Source organism: Leptonotus elevatus, chromosome 10, assembly GCF_054856555.1.
Source record: "Leptonotus elevatus isolate MCC_2025b chromosome 10, RoL_Lele_1.0, whole genome shotgun sequence".
Taxonomy (NCBI): domain Eukaryota; kingdom Metazoa; phylum Chordata; class Actinopteri; order Syngnathiformes; family Syngnathidae; genus Leptonotus; species Leptonotus elevatus.
The window spans coordinates 10,133,765-10,156,059 of NC_141248.1; the positions used below are offsets into that span (position 1 = coordinate 10,133,765).

General features: G+C 40.7%; 3 protein-coding genes across 3 annotated transcripts; 2 read left to right on the forward strand and 1 right to left on the reverse strand.

Annotated features, from left to right (window-relative positions):
- Positions 1 to 296: 296 nt before the first annotated feature.
- atxn7l2a (ataxin 7-like 2a) lies at positions 297 to 11,861 on the forward strand. The gene is made up of 10 exons (XM_086085991.1): positions 297 to 429; positions 1,472 to 1,540; positions 2,329 to 2,665; positions 3,483 to 3,739; positions 3,907 to 3,989; positions 4,690 to 4,901; positions 6,652 to 6,832; positions 7,288 to 7,409; positions 9,415 to 10,375; positions 11,607 to 11,861. The coding sequence occupies exons 1-10, from the start codon at positions 300 to 302 to the stop codon at positions 11,622 to 11,624; spliced, it is 2,370 nt and encodes a 789-aa protein (XP_085942117.1). The 5' UTR covers positions 297 to 299; the 3' UTR covers positions 11,625 to 11,861.
- Positions 11,862 to 12,164: 303 nt separating this feature from the next.
- On the reverse strand, positions 12,165 to 13,292 carry LOC147166979 (EKC/KEOPS complex subunit TP53RK-like). Its single transcript, XM_086087472.1, has 2 exons — positions 13,029 to 13,292; positions 12,165 to 12,852 (listed from the first exon to the last, which is right to left on the reverse strand). The coding sequence occupies exons 1-2, from the start codon at positions 13,255 to 13,257 to the stop codon at positions 12,377 to 12,379; spliced, it is 705 nt and encodes a 234-aa protein (XP_085943598.1). The 5' UTR covers positions 13,258 to 13,292; the 3' UTR covers positions 12,165 to 12,376.
- A 3,691-nt stretch (positions 13,293 to 16,983) lies between these two features.
- On the forward strand, positions 16,984 to 22,135 carry cyb561d1 (cytochrome b561 family, member D1). Its single transcript, XM_086087448.1, has 3 exons — positions 16,984 to 17,600; positions 18,669 to 18,706; positions 20,941 to 22,135. The coding sequence occupies exons 1-3, from the start codon at positions 17,438 to 17,440 to the stop codon at positions 21,439 to 21,441; spliced, it is 702 nt and encodes a 233-aa protein (XP_085943574.1). The 5' UTR covers positions 16,984 to 17,437; the 3' UTR covers positions 21,442 to 22,135.
- Positions 22,136 to 22,295: the final 160 nt, after the last annotated feature.

Sequence of the window (22,295 nt, forward strand, 5' to 3'; positions counted from 1 at the left end):
CATTATTGGGTAGGCCTACTTTGGAAATGGCAAGCAAATATTACTTAGACTCCGGAGTCAGTTGAACACGGCACCCTTAATTTGGGACAGGAAGGAAACATTGCAGTAACTTTATTAGTCATGTCATGAAGTTGTATTATCTTCTAAGAGACGTAGAAAGTCAGCGTTTGTATTGAAATCGGAAAGGAAAAAGACGCAATTTCAACATTTTACGTTTTTTTCCCCCTAAAACGCGCACGCGACAAGTTCCTTGCTTGTCGAGAGCGCGACTTATGACGTAAGTGGTTTGCCGCGCAGTGATGATGGCGGTGCGTGAACGCGCAGTGAAAGTAATGGCTGCTCTAGAACGGCGGGTGCCTAGCCTCGATGATTTCGTGGGTCAAAGCTGGACTGCTTGGACCGAGTGGGCCGGTGTGACAGCACCTGATGGTAAGAGAGCGTAACGACGCCACAACTGACTGCTACGAATCCGTTTAATAAGAAACCCAGGGTTTATTTTCGTGTAAACGGAGGACAGAGCTAGCCATGTTACCCAAACAAAGACCCTGCCGGGTCCTAGCGCTGGATGGATAACATGTTGCTCTACACTAGGTCCATCTGCATATGTTGTCATGAAAAAAAGAACCAGGGTAACTAATATGGGCCCATTGTAGTTTGTATTGTAGTGTTGGAACTGTTTTAAAACTCATGTAGTCTGTGCTTGAAGGATGTGGCCAATTTTGACGAACAAGCCGGGCAGCGGTGACATCAGAGCAGAAGGAAGCTAGTATGGCAGGCTGTGCGTGCAACTTCTTGTCGTGAAAAGCTAGGCTAGCTTGCTAACAAGCCAGACAAACAATTCGTTGACGGCAGGATAGTTAGCGTTAGCATGCCAGCTAGTGGCTGGAGGATAGTGAGTAGACGCCGGTGACAGAGGAGGCGTCTGATGCTGTTACCACCATGTAAATGGCCCAGCCTTGGCCATATCCAAACGCCGCTCTTGTTCTTTTCGCCTTTTTCTACTAACTTGACAACGATTTCTTTCGCGAGTCACGTCCACCTCCGATATACTGACGTTGACCATGTTTGAGCGCCCGAGGGAATCAAATGTGACAGCGCTTATCTAAAATAGTTGGCCCTTCCCAGCTTTCAGTATGTGCGCTCACCCATTGTTTGGCATCCGTCCAGTTCCAACTCTGCTCCCAACTCGCCAATAAAGTCTGCCTACACATCATCTCACCAATAATATCCTTATTTTCCTCTTTTAACTACACTAGAACATTGACCTGGGTTATATGATTGCCTATCACATTAAATATACAGCCGTTTCTTCAACTTTGTGGAAGGCCCTTCTTACGTATGCAGAAATGTTGAGCATTTTAAAGTAGAACTTGTTTTTCAGTAACCTACTGTACAACTTCATATTGTGCCTCACTTTTCCTCAATAATTGGAGAAGCATACTAAAAATGTTCTTAATGTGTGTTGTTTTAGGAGCTGATGTTGATGACTGCAGTAAAAATGGCAAAAAGGCTGCAGAGGCAATGTCACTCAGCAAGGAGGGCAAGTCTGCCATTAGTTATCATGAACTTTTGAAAACAAATGTATTACTGGTATTTTGTCTTCTGTCATGTTTTTACAGCAGCAACTTTGTGTCAAGATGCCTGTTTTTTTTTTTTTATAATGTTGACAATATAATTATTATCTGCAGTATAGGTGTGTGCGATTGCATACATTCTGTATTTTTATTATTTAATTATGCCAAAAACAAACAGATTATGTATAAGATAAACACACGTTCTGAACCAAATCCTGCAGTCCTCGTGTGATAAAGAACAGGCATTGGAGATGTGTCTAATAATCACCTCAGCATAAATCTAGCATCATGTTAGTTAGTTATCTAATGCATTTTGTGTTCTTACACATACGCCCACAAAATGATTGAATGGTATACATCTGTCAAACAGTCCACGACATGGGTGGGGCTTCACTTTTTTCAGATTTCATCCAATTTTGCATGTACTTTTAATTTTTTTTTATTTTTTATTGTGTTCTTAACTAATGTACATGTGCATAAATGTCGACCACTGTTAATTTTAAGATGATTAACACTCCAGGTCAACTTAATTGAAATTGATCACGCATGCTTTTAAGAAAAAACATTAAACTTAATGCTCATATTCCATTTATTATAGATACATTTGAAACATTTATCAAAAAAAAAATTGTTTATCTAATATCTAACCATGCCAACTTTTAAGATGAGTTTGTATTTGTAGTCAGTGTTTGAAGTCAATAGAAGCACATTTGCCATGTTTGTCTCTTAACGGTCCTTTCGGTTCTTCTCACAGACATGTCCATCTTCGGCCTGTACCCTGGTTATGATGACTTCTACCTTGTGGTGTGCAGCCACTGTGGTCAAGTTGTGAAGCCACAAGCGTTTGAGAAGCACTGCGAGAGGAGACATGGTCCTCTGGCCAAACTTTATGCCCGAATACGTTCTCCGGCTCCACAGCCCCAGCAGAGGACCCATCACAGCCATTCGCCTTCTCAGGGGACCAATTCCATTCCCACTTCAGTGTGGGACAGCCGAGGCCAATGCGGCGGATCAGTAAGACCGCCCCCACAAGCCCCTTCTACACCACCCCAGCAGCATAAACCCACCAAAAACACAAAGGAAGGAGCAAGGTAAGAATGGAGGGTGTTGGAGGGAGAGTGATTTGAAGATTTAGACGCATGCTTGGGGTCATTATCATGTTCAAAGGTGAAGTTCCGAATCAGTTCCACATTCAACTTATGGCCTTAATTGAGTGCTGCGTTGTCAAGTCCTTCCACATTGACTGAACTCCAAGTTCCAGTTCATTTTTTTGGGTTTATTCTAAATAGTCACTTTGTCCTTTAAATAAAGGGATGTACTGGTAGTTAGCTTACACATCGTCTTAATTTAAAATCTTACGCCATGATGCAAAGGCAGTGCCGTATTACACAGCCCCTTGGACAAAAGCAAATGTGCCAGACGTAATGTCGGTGCGGTTCACACGATTATTAAAAAGTTCGGACACTTGTACAGTCAAGCACTTCAATGTAGCGGATTGAAGAAGCAACGGATCTGCAGATATGAAGAGAAAGACTAGTGCACCATCCAGCAGCCACTTCTGTAATTGGGAGCCTGTTGATCCATATCACTGTTAACCATGTACAGTAGTCGATCGTCCATGCAAATGAATTAGAACCATTGGTCCAAGTTACAGAAAGTTTGCCGACTAAAGTGTCCTCTTGTGTGAAACAGTTGCTTCAGATTTCAATTGACTTTTTCCCCCTTCAGTGCCGTATCATAGCAGCACATTCAACAAATTGATTGTTACACATAATTGGTGGTGTGTGTGACCAGTTGCAAAATATTGTTTTAAAAGTCATGCATGTGTGTAGAGGATTTTTAACCTACCTGCGCAGACCACTCAAGTGGGGAGAAATATTGTAATGGTCCGCTATCTCTCATCAACAGACATTCCCCATTGGAAAAATCATCCCACAGCAGCCACACAGATTCGTCAGTATTCAAGCAGCCGCCGCCTCTGGAGTCTCCAATTAGCTCACCACCTTCATCCATCAGAGACCCCCCATGGCCACACGGAGGCACCCCACCTAGTAGGCCTTCAGTCGCTGAAAGGCCCCCCACCCAAAGGAAGGATTCTTCTCCAGCCTCAGTGGTCCAAAGCCAAAGCCACCGTATTCCCAGGCCATACAACAAAGTGGCCTCCAGTAAGTTCTGGGGATCTTAGGGTCTTGTAAAAAAAGAAAAAGAAAAAAAGTTGCGTATCTTGTAGTTTGTTATTCTCAATGTAGTCATTTAATAGTACTTTGTGATGAAATATGTTCAATGTTGCATTGGATGTGTGCTAAACACGAGTGGTTCTCCGTGTTTGTAGAAAGAGAGTGTGATCTGGACAAACACTGTGGTGTCCTTGATCCTGACAGGAAGAAAGTCTGCACTCGCCTCCTGACATGCAATGTAAGTTCCAAACCTTCATGCAGTCACACATTTTCTCTTGGGCTTTCCTCTTGTGATTATGACCCAGTGTCTGCAGCCCACAGAAGAACAGTTGTTCCGTCTCAGATAAGCCTGAAATCTATTGTTTGTCAAATAATGGTCACCAATGAATAGGTTTTGTTTAAATTATCCCCATCAAATGTTTGAAAAGAAAAAAATACTACTATTACTGACACAATAACCCATCTAGCATTGTAAGGGTGGCTTCTCGCACAGCAAAGTTAATTTATGTGTCGATTGATGTGTGTGAAGCAGGAAGTGGATGTGAGGCCGCATCAGTCTAGTTGAGATAGGCTGGCCTGATTAACAGGAAATGGAAGGGATGATTGGAGTGACACACACAGGAAATCAATTCTAATCTTAAACCTGCTCTGAATGCATAAAATCTTTTTTCCTGTGGTTTTTTTCCACTTCAAAATAAAATGTATGAACAAACCGTATAAGTGAACTATACTCTTTAGAGTCTGATGTAGGCGTTCAAAGCACGACGAAAAACATTGTTGGAATTTTTTTTATAATGTTTTTTTATTATCTTAATAAAATTAATTATTTACCATTTTTAGGGTAGTCATTTAAATACTTGCTGTATTGTTCCTCTGCATTTTGAATTCTAACGCCAAAATGTTTTCTAAATGGACACACTACGTGTCCTATTCTTCAGATCCATTCCATCCACCAGCGTAGGAAAGTGCTGGGTCGCAGTAAAAACTTTGACCAGTTGGTGGCTGAACTGAAGACGAAGGTTCGTGAAAAGGGGGCACAATCGCTGGAGGGAGGTTCTGCCTCTGGACGGTCCCCCAGCCCAGAGGCACCCAGAGAACAAGATGGTGCTCCACACTGCCGAAGACCTTTGGCCAGCCTCCCTGCTTTCAGGTTAGCTTTGTTAAAATATAGCAAAGGATGTATTGTACCTAAAACACTGCACGATGCTTCCGCACATGACTAACTCCAATTAATTTCAACCGAACCGGCACATACGTAGCTGTTAATATGATTTCAAATAGTACATTTGCAGTTGATTTGTGACTCAATGTGAAACTTACATTAGGTGCAGTGGGTTAGCGGCGAGCCTTGTCATAGCAGGACACCGTAGGACTCTGACAGATGCACTTTTCTTTGTAAAAGATACATTTTGAATGTCTCACGATTCGATTCAAATTTTTGGGTCTGCGATTCGATTCAGAATACATTTTCGATTAAGAGCGATTTTTGATTCAAATGATTTGATTGACAATGATTTTTGCTTCAATCTATAGATGTGCAAGGAATTGTAATGATCTACTCCAGTCTGACTTGCTAATGTTAATTAGCGCGCTACTCGCGGCACTTTTAGCACTCAAAAGAACGGCTCCACACTGCAAAAACTTTTATTGGAATAACTTGATTGTGACTTTTTCCTTCTACTCTCTGTGGCTACAAATTAACAGTGTATTAGACCGCGCGGAACCACACTGCCCCTAAGTGGCCAAATCGGGTACAACATGAAAAGCGCTCCAAATAAAGGCACACACAGACAAAGACAAGACAGTATAAAATAATTTAAATAAAATCGATTTTGGGACATTTAAAATCGATTCAGAATCGTACTAAAGGAGAATTGTGATTCTTATGAGAATCGTTTTTGGCACACCCAAAGTGAATAGCGGTCACCACTTCCTCCTTTCCCTCGTTGTTGCTCTCAAACTGGCTGCGTGTGTGTGGAAAGCATGACAGCCAGTTCCTTTGCCTCCCCCTGACTGTGCACACGTCTCAGCAATGAGTGGAATCGTTCTGGCCCATTGAGAGTTGCATGACATTTTATCTATTTGATGTGCTCAGGGCTCAAATAAATAAACCAGTCTATGGCTTCTCTGTCTGCATTGTACAATGGCGTATTAGTGCCACGTATAAATATATATTTTTTTCAGGGAGTTGTAATATTCTGAGAGAAAAAAATTCAGAAGCTTACGACAAATACACGTAGCGTCGCTATAGTCTAACGTAAGGATTTGTTGGTTGTTAATGGAACACTGTTTATAAAATGAAAAGGCAGGATGGAGACGGATTTATTCTTAATTGAAACTTTACTCGTCATACACGGCAGCTTGAGCGACAACATTTCCTGATCCCCTATCAGCTGACTAAACACTAACCAATCAGACGCTACCATACTTTAGGTAAATGCAAGTGAATGACGGAGAACAGCAGATTCGACACATCAGTTTAGCTACTTGTACAAAAAAAAATAAAGTGTGAATAATAATTCTGGAAACCTAAATGTACAAGTAAATATAGATTTTAACAAATTAACTTAAAAGCTTGATCCTCAGTGTGTGGACATTCACAAAGCGAGGCATCTTCGTCGCTGGCCGTACCCAACGCTTCAAAGTGCGAATGCTTAACATGATATGCTTCATATTTGCTAAAGCAATTACCAACTCCTTATTTATCTTCTTGCAAATTTGCCACTTCTTAAAGTAAGGTGGCAAATGTATTTATTTATTTAAAAGAGTCGGCTATTTAAATACAAATGTCATCTTTAGATATGCCTCATTTGCAATGACAATTGCCATGATTTATTTTTATTTTTATTAATGAATTCTGTTACTTATACTTATGTAACTGGTTCGCTTTGTCTTTACAGTCGCTCCACAGCTGTTTCAGAGAACACTCCAGAGGATGACAGGCTGGTGCAGGATGAGGCAAGCCTCCGAGCTCCCTCCCCTCTTGTCCATGGAACAATTTCCAGTGACGAAAGTGAGGCAGAAGGAGCAGAGGACCCTGTTGAGTTCCCATCTTCTGCTGCACACCCAAGACCAATAGCAGTGAGCATTTGTGTCTTTTTGACATTGAGAGAAAAGAAACAAAAGGACTTAACATCAATTTGTATTTGTTTTACCTCATAAAACTGTTTGGTTTGTGTCCAAGCGAGTGTATTTAATTTCTTATTGTATGTTATGTTGCCAAAAGTATTTGCGCTTGTGTCTTTACTCACATATGAATTTTAAGTGACACCCTATTCTTGATTCATAGGGTTTAATATTACAATTTAGAATAGGAGGTCAAAATTTCCCATAAGCATACTTCTAAACCTTGTGGAAAGTCTTTCCAGAAGAGTTGGTGGCTAAACCCAATGGATTAAAAAGGGGGTTGTGCTGGTTGGCACCCGCGGATTCACATATATACTGTGATTAGGTTGTTTTTTTGTTAGTTTTTTTCTTTCTATTAAACAATGCCATTTTTCCATAAATATGGAATAATGTGTATCCGCTCTCTCCAGATGTGTTCATTTGGCGGCATTGTTTATGGCCACGGCATCTACACATTTGACAGAAGGCTTCACCACCTAAGATCGGCTTTTAGCAGCATGCTAGAGCAGCACATCAGCGCCCATCTTTGGAAGTAAGTCGGTTCATTGATCAAATGTCTTGATTTACATTTTCTATTTTAGAAACCGTGGAATAAACATTGACAGGGCTGAAAGTACTCCGGACAATGCCAGATTTCCGGATTAAGACATTTTTGGGCAAGACCTGTCCTATCATCCATCTAGCCTAAGTGCGTCCGTCCACGCCATAGCGAATCAAAAGATTTAATCCACTGAAAGTATAAAGAGTACCATTAGCCAATTAGAGGCAGAGTTGGGCGGGTCTCGTCTTGAAACAGCGCGACGATTGACGTATCTAGATTCACGACCCGCACATGTTTAAAAACACGGTGAGAACACGTCTTTACTGGAGAAAAGTGTGAAAAACAAATGGCACTGGCCATGGCTCGACGTAAAAGGGTGCGATGGAAAGCCTTTCTCTTCACAAATTGACGCAGCCAGATGTTAGCATCTGCAGCGTGTGCTGGAAGAAAGGTGTACAGTGTCAGTCGGAGCGGAGAGAGAGCACTAATACGCCATGAAGCAGACCCCGGCCACAAAAGTTAGCTTCATGCGCTTACTAGTACATTGGCAGGTGTTGTGCCAATGAAGTTAGTGACCCCCTAAAAAAATAAATAATAATAAATCATATCACTTGCCACAGGAGCGCACGCATTGCATAAAAGTGGCACGACAGTACTACGTTTTTAAAGACATGAGCGCACTTTTGTGTATTTAGATTTTCAGTTCCATAAACAAGGTTCTGCCACAAAAAAAAAGTGATTGCATTCAACTATCGATTGCTGCGTGGAGAGAAGCGGGGAAAAAGCAAGTACGTCATTTGCATTCAGCTATAGACTCAAGGTGCTTTCACTGACTACTAACGCAGTCGGACATCTCGAATATACATAGCAAAAACTCATCCAATGCATCAAACAGAAATAACTAGTACAGGAGCGATTTGATTTCAATTCATAGTTCAATTCTACAAGGCACCTCTGCTCGTTTCAGTGTCATCGCATCTAATTTTGGCAATGTTGTTTCATGACCAAAGTCTTTCCAAATTGAAAAAGCACTTTTTTAAGGAGCCCCTAAAGCTGGGTTCACCGATTCCGGTCTTCGAGGTCCGGAGTCCTACAGGTTTTAGATTCTTTCTAGTTTCTGCCCACTAGCACACCTGATTCATATAATCAGCTCATCAGCATGCCTGATAACGATCCTGATCTTTAGTATCAGGTGTGTTGGTAGACGGAAACGTCTCAAACCTGCAGGACTCTGTACCCTTTGGCAATTTTTGACAACAACAAAAATTAGGGGGCCGAATTGTCGGTGCATTCATATACAGTGTACACTGTGTGTGTGTGTTAATTAAAAGTTAACAAGTATTTCTGTGTGAATAGTTCATGTTACACCTGCAACTTAGGTGTGGCCTATTTACATATTATTTTTCTTTTGTTAATTTTTGGTGGGCAGATGTGCTCAATTGTCCAGAAATGAGTGTAGTCCTTGGCGTTCTCAAAGTTTCAGACCTCAAGAGATTGTTGTGTGGAAAATACTATTCCGTTTAAGTTATATCAACACAGCTAGCTAGAGTCGTACTGCCACCATTTTCTGTCAGTTGCGCATTCTCTTTTTCAAAACCCTCAGGACACTTTGTATGATCAATTGATGACCATGAAACTTTTTTCCTCTTCGCCAAGAGTGCTGGTTATTTTTACTATCTGATCAAAACTGTGTTCTATGCAGTGCATCGGTGTTTCTGATGTGCTGTTCTAATACTGACATTCTTGTTCAGAATGGAGGTGTTAAAAAAAAAAAAAAAGTACATCTCAAATACTCATAATAGCTTTTATTGCCATGCATATGAATGTATTGCACAATTGTATTACTAATGAAAAAAAAAAAGTTTCCTTTCAGATTCAGTATTTTCTATGGCAAAGTAAAATTTTAGATTAAAAAAACACACAGGTGAGTCTAATAATCATCCGAATGTGTTCACTGAGAAATGGAGTAAAAGCTTATTCTATTCTTTTAATTCAGGAAAATACCTCAAGCCACCAACCATCAGTGTCCAACTCCTTCAGCCAAGATTGTCACCTCGTCGCCCCCCACCTCCATAACCAGCACATCCTCCACTTCCTCACCGTTACATTCTAAAATCCGCTCAGCCGCTCATATGAAGTCCTCCCTCAAAACCGTGTCGTCATCCACATCTTCCAGTCGCGGGCCGGGGAGACACTCCACAGCCGTTCCATCAGAGAACTCTGGAAGCAGCTGTGGCGGTGGCGGCATGGGAGGCACTCACGTACTGGGTGTGTATCACGCGGGCCCGGGACGGCCCAAAAACCCGGTCGGGCGTCCCAGCAAGCACATGCTGAAGCTGCGAGAGGACACGTCCGCCGCCGCCGCCGTCCGCAAACGAAAAGCCCCGTCCCAGGAAGGGGAGCATTCGGGCCCCAACAGGAACTGCATCACCCTACACGACCGGGGCCGCCCCCCCTCCATAGCCTCTTCCACCTCCCCCACCCCATCCTCCTCCAAAGCCCCCATTCTCTCACCTCTTCCCCACGGACACACCAATGGCACACTCTCGCCCGGGAGCAAACCCCGCCCCCAGCCCTCTCCCGCAGAGTCACACTCACCAGCTGCAAAGACGGTCTGGACCTACAGACGGACTCATCCGACTTTGGCTCATTCATCATCGCCCCCAGAGACTTCCTCCATCAACAATTCCTACTGTCGGAATACTGCTGGGGACTCAGGACTACTCGGTCAGGGCAGCGGGCGGGTATTCGAGCACCAGGGTTTGATCAAAAAACGTAAGGGGGGTGGCCTTGAGGAGCACTCCCCCTCAGCACACCGCCTGCCCCCTTCCTCATCTTCCTCTTCATCCTCGTCCACTCCTGCCTCCTCTTCTCCTCGCTCGAACTTCTATCCATGGAAGGACAGTAAGAGTGGAGGCCTGGCTGGGGGCATGGAGAAGAAGCTGGGCACACAGAAGGTGAGTTTCAATTTGCAGGCTGTAAAAATGAGCTTGAGCAGGGAATTGAAGGGAATACGTCAAAACTCCAGCAAACTGCTAGAGTGTGTGGATGGAGGGGCCAATGATTTTTTTACTCCTCTAGATGGTGCTATTGGATTAAAGATAAAGACTAGTGCAATGGAAATTGCTTGAATTTCTATTGTATCGTTAAACCACCCCGCCACCCTTGTGAGGACAAGCGGTTAAGAAAACGGATGGATCGTTACACTTGGAGTGCCATCTAGAGGAGTAAATAAAAAATATTGCAAGTGCTTCATGAAGTTTCATGTGTCCATCACTTCTTATTGTGTATCGGTGGTCATTGTCTGAATCCTTAAGAAATCGTAAAAACGCCATCTTGCTTGAAATACTGCGTCATTAAAGTTCATATGAAACTTTAATGTTACTATCGTATACCGTTGTGCATCAACACAACACCTCGCTTTTATCGTGTTCCATCGCTAATTGGCTAATTCATTACATTGTCATCGAATTAGACCGGGGACAGACACGGCATCACAACCAGCCATGCCCATTAAAGTCTGCACCCGCAGCGAACCATCAACAAGAGGAAAAGGCTTAATGCAAATTGAGGTAGAGCCATGAGTGGTACATAAAAATAAAAAAAACGGGGTTACTAAAACACTGCGTAAGCCAGTGTAGTACGCAGAAATTAACATACCTTTGCGGCTGGCAAGTTTCCATCTGCAGCAAAAAATTACACATCCATTTTTTTTTTCATCTACTCGCATGGATCTAACCTGACAATTTCAATTATTTTCATCTAAAAAATCTAGACTTTCAATGTTGAGGTGACAATGACGCGAGGCTGACCCTGAGAAGAGGAGTTTTGCAAAACTTCAGTTCACATTTCCAAGAGATTTAATAGATTTGCTCTCAAATAGAGGTGCAAAAATTGATTAATCAGCAACTAATCAATTATCAAATTCACTACATTTCTGAAAGGTTAGTGAATCCTGCTCTAAACTCTATGTATACAACATACTGCTTCTGGTACCTTTGTTTACATCCGAGCTCCTCCAGCAGTTCACCTTAAGATTATTTCATATGTAGAACATTGACCCAAAAGTGACATTTAAAACCATAGCAGACCAGAAATGTACTGATGATATGAAATGTACAAGATTACAATATCTGTCAAGATGAAAGTAATTAATTTGTTTTTCAAATGTGTTTTCTTGTTCCACAGCCAAAACTGCACCATTAATTGTGCCTGCCTTTACAAGCCACGAGAGGGAGCCAGCTGTGCTTGATGCCAGACTTGGCCAACAGGATTGTGCATGTGCACGTGCGCGCACTTTGTACACGTGAGCTGGTGCTGTACATGGGAATAGACTGAAATAAGGGTGAAGGGGTCAAATATTTTGAATGGATGGCTATGGACTTCAAATACCTCAAGATCATCCGTTTATGCTGCTAAATTAAATTTGTTGGTTTATTAAAAAAAAAAAAAAAGTGAAATAAACATCTTTACACATTGACCTTTTGGTTTCCAAATGCTGCACCAGTTCCAACGTTTGTTTAATCATTCCACATTTAAAGTCAGCTCACATTTTCAAAATGTCTGATTGGGGAATTTGAAAACTATTGAAAAAGAATGCTTTACTTTGACATATTTGTCCTTGAAAGAGGTCACTTGTACAGGTGTGACCATCAATACTACCCCCTTATGAAATTAGATCAAACTTTTTTGAGGTCTCCATCGAAATTAACGTTTTTGAGAGACAAATAACTACAAAGACAAAAGTTGACAAGTTATAGAGTATTTTATTGATACAATGTAAAGAAAAAAGGGCAAATGAGAAATCCAAAATTATTAGTCATTAGCCATTAATAGTCAATACAGCGTTTGTTTTTTGATTATTTCACGTACCAGTAATAGTAGTTATTCTGATCAGTAGTTGATAGAGATCTACAAATCTATCAAATTCTTTTGTTGGGTTATGTTTGAGAACGTTTTCATCCCACCATCGACCGTTTTCTCCCCCTCAAACGAACTTCATCAAGCTTTTTAATGACTGCTTCAGATTTTTTGGACGAGGCTGTGTAGCTCTTCAGTAGTGTGTCAAACAGTGCTTCTGTGTTGGGATGAGTACTGAGGAAAGCTTTCTCCAGCACATACAAATCTACCCCCTTATCTTCTGGCAGAGCCGAGATGTAACTTAAACCAAAGTCGATGAGGACCAGGTTGGACTCGCTCTTCCCTGATGGACACCTCAGCAGCATGTTGGAGGTGGTCAAGTCTCCGTGGATGACATCCTCGTCGTGCATTTTGGCCAGGATGTGGCCCATCTTCTTGGCCAGATGCTCCAGCTCCACATCAGACGACTGTGCGGAAGCAATGTGGTCGCGCACTGTCGAGGAACCCACAATTTCCTCCAAGAAAATGCAGTGGGATTTGTAGTCCACAAAGTACACTACAGGGGCTGAGATGCCTAAAAAGAGGAGAGATTATTATTATTATTTTATATAGAAACTGGCTGTGAAGTTGGTCCGTAAAGCTAAGAAAGATAGAAAAAAATACTACACAGGTGTGATTAATAAACATGATGAAAAGTGTGCGTTCACAGACACCGGGCCGTGAGCTTCTTGACTTGAATACTGTACTTGCCTGCTCTCCGACAGCGCAGAATAGAACGCACCTCCTGCACAGTCCGACGATGTGTCAGTTTTTCGTCCAACACTGGGTGTCTGTAACGTTTCGGGAACCTTTCTTTCACAATTGTCGGCCTCCCAAGAAACACAGCCCGGTATACTCGCGCTTCTGCGCCTTGCTTTAATAACTTTGCTGTACTAAGAAAGTCGGAACGGGGTGGCTCCACTCCGTTGTTAGTTGCCATGTTTTTTTCCGGGTCTGCTTCTTTCCGGCCATTGATGGCAAATCACGTTACGCATTACCGCCACCTACTGGTATGGAATGTAGCTCTTTTTTTTCTTTTTTGACGACAAATTAGAAAACAGGGCTAAAGTCACGTGACTGTGCCACAAAATATAAATTATTGACATTGATGGCATGAGTGTTAGTTGGTACAACAAAGCAAGCAAGTTGTTTGATGTTAAACAACTTTGCTGAGGTTTTCTTATATCAAACAAAAAGGCCAACCGGGGTGTCTTTTGAACATTTAACTTTATTTCACAAAGTCCAAAAGCACGGGCATTGTCTTTTCTTCGCACCATGTGCCTCAACTGCCTAAACCCCGCTTGCGTTGCATTCAAAACCCGCATCAGAAAAACGTAAATTAGTGATACCTTCACTGGATATTGACCATTTGCACTGACGTCACGTGATCACGTGACTGCCCTAGGCTATGACGGACGGACGGCGGAAGGAAATGATTGTTGAATAGAAGTGGACATGACCCGAAGCGTCTTAGTGACTTAGCGACTGTTATTTTACAAATTAGAAGTTCTTATTGCCCATCGAGCAATGGAATCTATTACTTCAACCAACGTTCGTTTGTCAGTCAAAGTTGCACATTTAGTCGGGACTCAAAGAGCGCGATATTTACTTTAGTTGGAGATCGCTAGTTTGAAGACAGCCCCTTGCCTTCTGTCGTCTGCTGTTTTTATCAAGTTAATCAGATCGCCGACTTTGCCGAAGTTCACAGCGCACGACCTATATCATTATGTAGTCAATGCCGTCTCTTTTCCTTACACCTGGGCTGATTCAAAAGTTTTTCCCTGGCTGAGTCTCTGGGACGAGATGCTACGCTCGCACTGGGGGACAATATACCTCGTTTATTGTTATTAGAGTGTAGGTTTACTAGTAAAATGTATTAACATTTATCTACTAGCCTTGCAAAAAATGATTGCTCCAAATCCGTGAATACTTTGTGGGCTGCCAGTCCTTTCTGTTGATTGCTGCTACACATTAACATCTTTTGTCTTCATTAGTGGGTATGCGATAAAAAAAAAGAAGAAGCAATATTTGGTTTGCTCCCTTGTCTATCTGTACAACCGACCGCACAGCAAGATATGACCATTTTATGTGATAATTGATTAGATAAAGGACTTTACGCTGTACGAGATTCAATGGTTACAATACAGGCAAGTGGTTATTTTGCAGTCCAGCGGCCCGGAGGGGGCGTTCTCATGATGGCGGTGACGTCACGTGCGAAAGGTCAATAGGAAAAATCAATTATTTGCATCCAAAACAAAATACATCAAATAATTAAAATGAATTACATTATAAACACAATTCTGACACACTCTAATCTCCCACACACGTATAAGGAAAGGGGGGTGACACACACCATAGTTGAGTAATGGGATCTGTTCTAAAAATAGCTCACCACTAATGGGACACTGACTTGCTAAGAAGAATTTAAAATAAAATGTCAACTTTTTTTAAAAACTTAAAATACACGTTTCTTAATTTACCAAATATTCTATATTTTGAGGCAATTAGCTCATGTTGTGTCATTTTGAATGGCAGTGTTTTTAAATGGGACTTTATGTCAGATTGTTGTCTTATGCAGAGAACCGTGTTCAATGCATTTAAAAAGTGCCATTTTGGATTGCAAAATGTGTGTAAGGCAGAAAACGTCTTTAGGGTTTTGGAGACTAAAATAAGGACGCTTGACTGTGCCGTTGAGTTGCCGTTTATTCAGCCATCATGCTCGTCTTCTCGGCATACAGTATTTTCCATAAGAACACCAATTCCCAACATCCTTAGCGTCTCCCGCCTAGACTACGGTAAGTGACGAGGGTCATAACACACTTTGCATTCTGAATATAACGAACAGGTGTTGCTGTCTGTGTGTCTGTTTAAAGAATTGTGCTATGCATGTCATTTTAGCGTTTTAGCATTTGCAAAAACTGTAAGCATATGCATGCTTCCATACTTGGTGATTTATCACTATATTCATCTTGATTTATCAAAATGTCTATAATACATGTTTATAGACACATCTTATAGACATGTCTTGACTTAAGAAGACATCTCAAGACGTTTCAAAAATATGTTTTAAGACATAACTTAAGATGTCTTGAGACACATTGATGGTATGAACGCAATTGGCTACAAGGTCATTTGAACAAGTTTTGAAATCGAAATACATGTCAAAGCTAATTGGAGCTACTAAATGCAAAAATAAATTCCTGTGGCCTAAAAAACAAAAAACAAGGATCATAGCGATATTAAATTCTAAAATATAATCCAAATGTCAAATAAATACTGAATTACAGAAAATATTGCATGCTTATAGGCCTAATAATTTCATTAATTAGCCACTAGCTGTATGCCTTGTGATATTTTGTTTCATTTGTTACAGATGTTCTGTACATAAAGACATTTGAGCCGTTTTGTTTTTGTTTATTGTATTTATATTAACATTGTCAAAGCTGCTGTAGTTTAAAATTCTGGCTCGGCTGGAAGCAAAACAACGGTGTGTAATACAACATACTATAAGATAAACAGTTAATTTATATTGTTCGTCAAACTACCTTGTATTTTTTTTCTTGAGGCTCTCCCATTTTTCTTGCACTATTGAGCTCACCAAATCCATCCATCCATTTTCTTAACCGCTTGGGGTCGCGGGGGGTGCTGGAGCCTATCTCAGCTGGCTTCGGGCAGTACACCCTGAACTGGTTGCCAGCCAATCACAGGGCACAAGGAGACGAACATCCATCCACACTCACAATGCCCACCAAATAATTGTTTTTTTTAGCTGGAATCTACGGTAACCACGGTAATAACCAAAGTAGCACAAACAAGTGAGATATACTTGGAAAGTTCATCATCCAAATCATAGTGAGTATTTAGGTACTTTGACCTTTTCATTTACTCCTTCAAAGAGCTCCTTCTGTGTTCCAGCAACCAGTAGTCTGGTAGTGGTATGATGATTAATTTTAAATAGTTGCATATACTGTATCCCCGACAACACTTTTCCTCCTCCTGACTGTGCTGAATGCGGCACAAGCAATGATGCTCTGGCAAGTTTTACTTTCTTTTGGGTATTTAGATAAACAATGTTTACAGCTGGAACATGTCAACTCCGTCTTTCCTTTCAACTGTAAAAAAAACAAGAAAGCAGCACTGAATTGAATTTAGGCTTTTTACTGAAGTCATTAAGGCACAGCTAGCAATTTAGTAAAATCCAGCAAGCTACCATTTACAATCCATTTTTGTTGTTGAGGAAAAATACATTCAGTTTTGTCAACTGCATCAGTTTTTAGGACTGACAGTGCTGACGGGAAAACTGGCATAATTGACAGTATCACCTTTAACCTCTAAATGTGAAAATATAAATATAATATTCTGTCGACATATAAAAGAATAAAATATTACTTTAGGGCTACATATAATAACACAAAAGCATACATAAATAAAATGAATTGCACAAACCATTCTACTTTATATCCACTACATGGCCTTAAGGTAGTTTTCAAACCATAAAAAAAAAAAAATCTCGACTTGATACTTCAACATCTAGGAGCCTTCTTCAGCCCTATATCGATACAGTACGTCTACTTGAGTAATGAACTCGAATAACAAAACGAGGCAAAGCACTAACTACTGCAGATCAATAGGGGGCGGTAATGCACTATTAAAGTTTGCAAACAGCCGTTAAACTCAACAGAAGAACCATCGTCGAGTCAATAACAGGAAGTGAAATGCTTCTGAGATGTATTTTTGCATCATTTATACATAGAAAGACGAACTTTTGCCGAAGCGTGGATACAATCTTCACGGGCCGTGAGATTTGTTGTGACATCTTATTTATAAACACACACGAAGATGTTTCTGTCGCTACGACTTTGACTAAAAGGCTTGCCCTCTCAGTCACGGCATACAACACATTTTAACGCGAGTAATACGACAATTTGGAAAGTATTGCTATTTGGAATACTTAATGCCTTACTTAATGCTTACTTAAAAGCCTCAAAACCTGGAGGTCCTTTGTTTTGCATTCGGGACCGCCCCCTAGTGAGTGCAATGCTTATGGAGTTCTTGGAGCGTTCAAAGCCTTGGCGATCAGTTGTAACCGTCGGACGGGAGCCGGAGCAAGTGTCGGCGGCATGCGGTCCGACATTGAGTACAGCTCCGTGGCCGTGGCAGAGGGGCTGGGGATGCGGGACTTCTGGCTTTATGCTTGGATGCGGAAGGCGGCGGTGATAGCGGCTCATGCCATTGGCGTCAGCCTGACCATCATCATCTCCGTCCTGTCAAGACCCGGAACCAGTGAGTGGACGACGTCAACACGACTCAGTCGGTCCGGTTTACCGGACTCCCCCCCGAATGAAATGAAATGAATCGGGTTTAAAACAATCCCTTTATGGTTTCGATTTTGTTGAGGCCTGGTTTTCTTACCTGTGCTCGTCCTGTATGAACTTTCGATCTGGTTTATTGGTGTTGTATTTGAGGTCTCAAGTCTCTAAAGTAAAAAGTAAATTAAACAATTGAGTCCAGAGCACATTTAAATGACATTTTTTAAAGTCTGAATGCAGTTATTCAGTTCCAATGCAGTTCCACAATTATTCATACCCTGGCCAATTTTTGAGTTAGTGATTATTTTTTCTTTTCTTGGCTCCAACACAAGAAGGTGGCAAATGATGACGGAACATTATATTGATATATATTGCTAATATACACTGCTAAAAGAAAAAGGAAACATTAAAACAACACATTGTTCTTTCTTTCCATTGTTTGTGCTGTCACACAAAAAAATATCAATAGAAATCAAATTTACTGACCTCAAGATTAAAGTGGAAAAACACACTATAGGCTTATCCACCTTGTTGTCTTTGAAGACTTCAAACAAGCCAAAATGTGTGTGTGTCCTTCCATGTACCTGTATGGCCTCCCTTTTAAAGCAGTGGTAGGGAACCCCTGGTCCTCGAGACCCCCTGTCCCGCCTGTTTTCCATGTCTCCCTCCTCCAACGTAGCTAACTCATTATCAAATCATCAGCAAGCTCTGTAGAAGACTGATAACCATCCTGTTCATCAAATCAGCTGTGTTGGTGGAGGGAGACATGGACGACAGGCAGGACAGTGGCTCTCGAGGACCAGGGTTACTTACCATCTTGAGGGATCTCGTGGCGTTGGTGGAAGAAGCGAGACATGATGTCTCTGATGTGCTACTGACTGCAGCCGTGGTGATGAATGAATATTTATGTCCATATCAGTTATTTTCCTCTTGACAGTGAAACTAAAAATAAATCATGTATGTAATAATGTGGTTGCTTTCTAGCTTGCAATAAAAACCCTAATTATATGAAATTGTAAACCCAGTTCTCTCTGTCTTCCAGGTCATTTTTCTTGGCATCCCTTATGTATGGCTTTTGCGGTAAGTTTATAGACTTCATAATAAATATTTACTTACGCACACATCTCTTACTTTAAAAATGTGCTGTATGAATGAACAATTATTGCTGGGATCAAATAGACTATTTATTTATAATAAATACATCAACAGCATAGTAGAGTTGAAATTCAGAGCAACTTGTCCAGTTCAATATTAGCTTTCCTGTAAGCGGTTAGCGCAGGCGTCACACTCTCCAGTCTTTGTTCCCATCTTGTGAATAATAGATCAAGGTGATAACCTAATGACTTTGTTGAATAGCAAAGAGTCAGCTACGGCGTATTATGTTACAAACTGACCCGATAAAGGCTTGTGCAATGGAAATTGATTCCATTTCCATTGCATCTTTAAACCAAGAGGGCCACCTAGAGGAGGTTTCATGAAGCTTCATTTGTCCATCACTGGCAATTTCCCACCTATCGGCCTTTTTGAGCAGCGTTGAAAAAATACTGTAGTCCAAAATGTATTTTAATGTTATTCTTTGCGGTGTTATTGATGTGAATACAGTAATATGCCAGTACTGTATTATTGTCACTACAGTACAGTAAATGCTTTTCTTGGGTAAAATGTGTACCTGATGAGATCATTTGCAAACAGCAATTCCAAGGAAGATGGGATGTTTATTGTACAAATAATGTACAATGATTTGCAAATGCTTTTCAACCAAAATATTCAAAAGACCAATTTTTTCATGTTCAGACTGATGAATGTTATTGTTTTAGTTGCAAGTATTGTTTTACTTTGAATTTAATGCCTGCAACAAAAGACTGATGAGTCGGACTGCAAAAAAAGTTTTTAAGTTTAAGAATAATGTTTCTTAATGTACAATTGCAAGGAATTGAGCAATTTCATCATCTATGGTCCATAATATCAAACAATTTTTAGAATCTGGACAAATGTCTGCAGTACAGCAAGGCCAAGAACCACCATTGAATGCCCATGACCTTTGATCCCTCAAAACTGGTATGTTACGGATTGTGACTGAGAAAACGTTTGGCGGTCAACACCGTTTGTCACTACATCTACAAATTGGCAGAGGTGGGAACGTCCCAAAAGTAAAAACCCTGCCACAGTTTGACTGTCGGTGTTCGTTTACCTGCCAGTAGAGTAGAATCTCCTGCGCCTAAAGCCAAACTGTGGCAGAGTTTTTACTTTCTGGACCTGAATTTCCAATCTCTGCAAATTGGAGATACAACTTGACCATGCAAAACAAAAAGCCATGTGTCAACAACGCCCAGAAATACTGCAAAGTGGGAAAACGCAATATAAATGAAGTACCATTTATCATCTGTGAAGGCACAATTCATGCTGTAAGGTGCTTCCAAAAGTATTGGAACAGCAAGGCCAATCCCTTTGTTTTTGTTGTCAGTCAGTCAATCAATCAAACTTTATTTATATAGCACCTTTCATGTAATTAACTCATTAACTCCCAGCCATTTTCACTGAAGCAACCCCCTTCGCTCCCAGCGGTTTTACTGGATTTTGACTGATTTTGCAAGGCCCACAGAATATTGTGTTCTATTGCTATAAAAACATGGAACCTACCAAAAAAAGATTAGAGTCTCTCTGTTTCCGTTTTTCAGCAATTAGCATTAGAATATAGCTAAGCTTCATCATTATTCCCAAAGCTATTTAAAACAGTGGGTAAAAGAGCTTTTGCAACATGGTCCTGGTTGATCTCTTGTACTCTGCTGCTACTTGCTGGCCGTTTTTTGTAATAACTACCATTGCTTCAAGCATTCTCTTCAGTTCAGAGGCTGCGCCAAAGCCTTCTGTAGGCTCTAGCATATATTTTTTTTATTAACAAACAAAAACGTATAAATACGTCTTTGGGAACATGGCAATATTTAAAATAGAACGTATTATACGGTTTTTGGGAGAAATTTTGAAATGCAACTCAAGGTGCTAAGCAGTTAAAACAATACAATAAAAAAAAACATACACACACACCCGCTCCCACCAGAAAAAAACTAAACAAAAACAACATGGCGGGGCACAGAGAAACCATGCGAGGAAAGGCACCCAGGAAAAACAAACAAAATAAAAACAGTTAAGAGGCTAAAAGAAAACTGAATAAAAGGCAAAAATAAAAGACAATATGATAAAATAAATTGGGAATTAAGAAAAGAATAAAAGGGATTAAAAATGTTTTGTGTAGAATTATGCTTTTGCCAACCGTGCATTTGGCTAATTGTTTCTTTTCCTCCTTGTTGTCTCAGTATTGCCTGTGTCTGACAGAAGGCATCCTGATCTTCTCACCGGATTTGTCCCTCTGCTGCTGCAAGCCTCGCAAGTTTAAAGTGCGCCTGCACTGGCTGTGTCAGATTCTGGTCCTGATGGTTGCAACGACGGGCCTCGGATTCATCGTGGCCAGCAAGAATCTCTCCGACTCCGCCCACCTGGCCACGTGGCACGGCCGGCTCGGCGTCTGCACCTTGGCCGCCTCCGCGCTTCAAGCGGCGTGCGGCGTCTGCGTGGTCTTTCCCAAGCTGCTGCGTCTCCCCCCGCCCAGGTTGAAGTTATATCATGTCACGTGTGGCCTGGTGGTGTACCTGCTGGCCACGCTGACAGTCATGGCGGCCATGTTCTCTGACTGGTACCAGGCCATAATCAAGGGGTTGGCGTGGTGGGCCACCTTCTTGATGCCGGTCTTTCCTGCTCTGGTAGTGATGAACCAGATAACAAAAAGTTACCTGCCTCATAAGAAGATCAGCAGCTAAGGTGGAACCACTTGGGTGACGTACTCCGAAGAGCCGATCAGTCATTAAAGCAGCTACAGGCGTTATCAGTTAAGTAGTGTTGGACAAATGAAGCTTAATGAAGCACTTGCAATATTTTTTGACACCTCTAGATGGCACTCTTGGTATAAAGATGCAATTGCACTAGTCTTTCTTTTAAAACAGTGGTTCTTAACCTTGTTGGATGTACTGAACCCCACCAGCGTCATATGGAGGACCAAAACTGGCAAAATTAAAAATGACTAAAAGTGAAAATAAAAACTGATGTAAAAAAATAATATATAAAAATGGAAATAAAAACAAAAAAATATATCCCTGAATAAATAAACGAGATTCAAAAAAATAAATGTTGGAATAAATACAAAAATAAATTAATATTAATAAATAAAAACGCTCTGCTCTCACATGTATTTGTTTCATGCTGCAGATGGTCTGTCAAGTCGAAATGTTATTCAAATGAGGGGGTGGTCCTAAGCGTGTCTTGGGTTGGGCTCCGCCTTTTACAAACTGCCTTTCAATGGTGGAGTGAGCGGGTCTTAACCTTGTTGGATGTACTGAACCCTACCAGTGTCATATGAAGGACCCAAACTGGCAAAAAAAAAAAGACAAAATAAAAGTAAAATTAAAAAAAAAGATAAAATAAAAGTAAAATTAAAAATGGATACAAAAAAATAATTCAAAAATAAATTATATATATATATATATTATATATATATATTATATATAATATATAATATATATATATATATATTATATACATATATATATATTATATATAATATATATATATATATTATATATATATATTATATATAATATATATATATATATTATAT

Bases quoted from the DNA above. Each gene is read 5' to 3' on its own strand.
- atxn7l2a (XM_086085991.1), top strand. From the start codon at position 300: ATGATGGCGGTGCGTGAACGCGCAGTGAAAGTAATGGCTGCTCTAGAA. The intron at 6,833-7,287 runs GTGAGCATTTGT...CGCTCTCTCCAG, and splicing joins CACACCCAAGACCAATAGCA to ATGTGTTCATTTGGCGGCAT. The intron at 7,410-9,414 runs GTAAGTCGGTTC...CTTTTAATTCAG, and splicing joins ATCAGCGCCCATCTTTGGAA to GAAAATACCTCAAGCCACCA.
- LOC147166979 (XM_086087472.1), bottom strand. From the start codon at position 13,257: ATGGCAACTAACAACGGAGTGGAGCCACCCCGTTCCGACTTTCTTAGT. The intron at 12,853-13,028 runs GCAAGTACAGTA...TCCTCTTTTTAG, and splicing joins TCTGCGCTGTCGGAGAGCAG to GCATCTCAGCCCCTGTAGTG.
- cyb561d1 (XM_086087448.1), top strand. From the start codon at position 17,438: ATGCGGTCCGACATTGAGTACAGCTCCGTGGCCGTGGCAGAGGGGCTG. The intron at 17,601-18,668 runs GTGAGTGGACGA...TCTGTCTTCCAG, and splicing joins CCTGTCAAGACCCGGAACCA to GTCATTTTTCTTGGCATCCC. The intron at 18,707-20,940 runs GTAAGTTTATAG...TTGTTGTCTCAG, and splicing joins CCTTATGTATGGCTTTTGCG to TATTGCCTGTGTCTGACAGA.